Here is a 3,093-nt window from a genome sequence, read left to right on the forward strand (position 1 = left end):
GCAGAGAGCAGTGAGGAATATGATTTTGCCCTCTGGCAGAGGAATGCGGGGAAAGAAAATTAAAGGGCAAGTCGGAGCGGCCGCCAAGTTGGCCAAGAGCCCTGAGAGATGCGGGTGAGGAGTTGGCCCACAAGGGAGGCAGGAGGACCCCTTCCTTTAAGAGGGACAGAAGGTTCAGAACTGCTGCTCTTTCTGCTGTGGGTCGAACTGGAGCTGGTGGCAGTTCATCTCTGAAAAGACAAGGGGACCGCAGGTCCCCAAAGACCACACTAACAATATAGAATTTTATTCTTCAAAGTGCTAGTGCAAAGTGAATTTTTTTTCCCAATAACTTATAATCTACTCCATGCATAGGTATTCAGACCCAATGCTCAATAGTCCCCATCATTTGACACATCCTCTTCAACAAGTATCTTCACGACGTCAGCATTGGCAAGTGTCTTCCTTACAAGCACGATAAAGTGCAACAACATGAAACGGGCTGTTACAACTGCTAGCGCTCCCGTTGCCAACTGCCCAGGAGACCTATATTCCATCCTGTCTCTCGTGGGGATTTCTTTGCCGTTCTCCAATGACGGCTTTTGCTTACAGAAGAAGAAACAACAGATTTCATACTCTTGTTGCCTATCATCATTTAGGAATTGGAACTGTTATATTAGACTATTGAGCACTGGGTCTGAATACCTATGCATGGAGCAGATTATAAATTATTGAAAAAAAATTTTCACTTTACACTCGCACTTTGAAGAATAAAATTCTATATTGTTAGTGTGGTCTTTTGGGACCTTGTATTTTCAGATGGTTGAGACCAGTCCTTTTGATTGTTTTGTTGGCAGTTCATCTCTGCCATCAGGGATTTTTCTAGAAACAATCAGGAACTCAACAAGGTTCGGGTTGTCATTCTAAACTAAAATTGATACCTCCCTCCACCATTCTCCCTTTCTTTCAGCTGGAGAACCAAGTTTTATTCTCCAATGAGAGGCCTTGGGCTGAACTCTTCCAGAGATATTCTCCCTAGATCTTTGTGGAAGAGAAAGAAGTACGGGTGTATTACTAAACATTTTTTGAGTTGTGTACACATGCCAAACCTTTCTTTTCTTTCATTCCCAACAGCAGTTCATTTAGTCAATTCCTTAAAATTCAAGCTCTCCAACCCTCCCCACCCCCACCTGTATTAATGCCTGGTTTCTTTTTTCATTCAGGAGGAAGTCTGTCAGAGTCTACATATGAAACAAAAGAATATCCAGCAACAGAAAAAGAACAGACTTATCCAGATGTGAATGAGAACCTTCCATACTGCGATATCCTAAGGAATAAGGAGTGGAAAGGGAGGAGTAATTCCAGTCAGTTAAAGGGTGGTGACTCTCATGAAGCTCCATTAATTACAGAAATATACAAAGGAGAAAACCAGAATAAAGTCCCTGCACGAGAAGAAAAATTTTCAGAAAATTCGTATATCAATATGAATTCTCATCAAAGAACTCAAACCAGGGAGAAAAAATATAAACACTTGGAGTGTGGGAAAGGCTTCAGTGAGAGTGGAAGTCTTACTGTCCATCAAAGAATTCACACAGGGGAGAAACTACATAAGTGCCTGGAGTGTGGAAAAAGCTTCAGTCGGAATAACTACCATTCTTTCCACCAAAGAATTCACACAGGGGAGAAACCATATAAATGCCTGGAGTGTGAAAAAAGCTTTAGTGAGAGTAGAAGTCTTACTGTCCTTCAAAGAATTCACACAAGGGGGAAACCACATAAATGCCTGGAGTGTGGAAAAAACTTCAGTTGGAATCACCAACTTTCTTCCCAGCAAAGAATTCACATAGGGGAGAAACTGTATAAATGCCTGGAGTGTGGAAAAGGCTTTAGTGACAGTGGGAATCTTACTGTCCACCAAAGAATTCACACAGGAGAGAAACCATATAAATGCCTAGAGTGTGGGAAAAGCTTCAGTCGGAGGGACCACCTTTCGTCCCATCAAAGAATTCACACAGGGGAGAAACCATATAAATGCCTGGAGTGTGGGAAAAGCTTCAGTCGGAGGGACCACCTTTCGTCCCATCAAAGAATTCACACAGGGGAGAAACCATATAAATGCCTGGAGTGTGGGAAAAGCTTCAGTCGGAGGGACCACCTTTCGTCCCATCAAAGAATTCACACAGGGGAGAAACCATATACATGCCTGGAGTGTGGAAAAGGCTTCAGTGACAGTGGAAGTCTTACTGGCCATCGAAGAATTCACACAGGGGAGAAACCATATAAATGCCTGGAGTGTGGGAAAAGCTTCAGGTGGAATGACAGCCTTACTTTCCACCAAAGAATTCACACTGGGGAGAAACCATATAAATGCCTGGAGTGTGAAAAAAGCTTCATTCGGTGTTCCAAACTTACTTCCCACCAAAGAATTCACACAGGGAAGAAACCATATAAATGCCTGGAGTGTGGTAAAGGCTTTAGTGAGAGTGGAAATCTTACTGTCCATCAAAGAATTCACACAGGACAGAAACTACATAAATGCTTCGAGTGTGGTAAAAGCTTTACTGACCCGGGAAATCTTACTGTCCATCAACGAATTCACACAGGGGAGAAACCGTATAAGTGCCTGGACTGCGGAAAAAGCTTTAGACAGAGTCACCATCTTTCTTCCCACCAACGAATTCACACAGGGGAGAAACCACATGTACAGTAACTTCACTGGTGTGAGGCACAAAACACTTGCCATCTCTCTAAGTTGTTGGTGTCTTTCAGAGGTTGACCCTGCTTTACAAATGCTCTACTTTTAAATCACAGGCACAGTATGATTTTCCCTCCTCTCCAGACATAAGAGTGCTCCACTGAATCAAACCCTTTGTAGATACTGAGTAGGTGTTATAGTTATGAGCAATAACTGTGTTCCTGGTGCTGAAGGTGAGACTCCTTTCTACCCAGTTCCTTGGCCCACTGTAATTCTAAGATCTCTTGAGTCTAAGCAGCAGTTAGTGCTGGTTTTTCCCACTTTAGTCCAAGGACTAAAAGTGCTTCACAAACATTACTTCCTCACATAGAGGATTTACTGGCTGACCCTCCCTGGTCAAAAGCCAGACTCCAACTCCC

The 3,093-nt window shown here is 43.1% G+C and overlaps 1 protein-coding gene across 1 annotated transcript; it reads left to right on the forward strand.

Moving 5' to 3' along the window:
- The first annotated feature begins 1,432 nt into the window (after window positions 1-1,432).
- LOC129327208 (zinc finger protein 239-like) lies at window positions 1,433-2,839 on the forward strand. Its single transcript, XM_054975698.1, has 2 exons — window positions 1,433-1,670; window positions 1,755-2,839. The coding sequence occupies exons 1-2, from the start codon at window positions 1,463-1,465 to the stop codon at window positions 2,687-2,689; spliced, it is 1,143 nt and encodes a 380-aa protein (XP_054831673.1). The 5' UTR covers window positions 1,433-1,462; the 3' UTR covers window positions 2,690-2,839.
- The last annotated feature ends 254 nt before the right edge of the window (window positions 2,840-3,093 follow it).

Source organism: Eublepharis macularius, chromosome 4 (assembly GCF_028583425.1).
Source record: "Eublepharis macularius isolate TG4126 chromosome 4, MPM_Emac_v1.0, whole genome shotgun sequence".
Taxonomy (NCBI): domain Eukaryota; kingdom Metazoa; phylum Chordata; class Lepidosauria; order Squamata; family Eublepharidae; genus Eublepharis; species Eublepharis macularius.

Bases quoted from the DNA above. Each gene is read 5' to 3' on its own strand.
- LOC129327208 (XM_054975698.1), top strand. From the start codon at position 1,463: ATGAATTCTCATCAAAGAACTCAAACCAGGGAGAAAAAATATAAACAC. The intron at 1,671-1,754 runs ATAAATGCCTGG...GGGGGAAACCAC, and splicing joins TCACACAGGGGAGAAACCAT to ATAAATGCCTGGAGTGTGGA.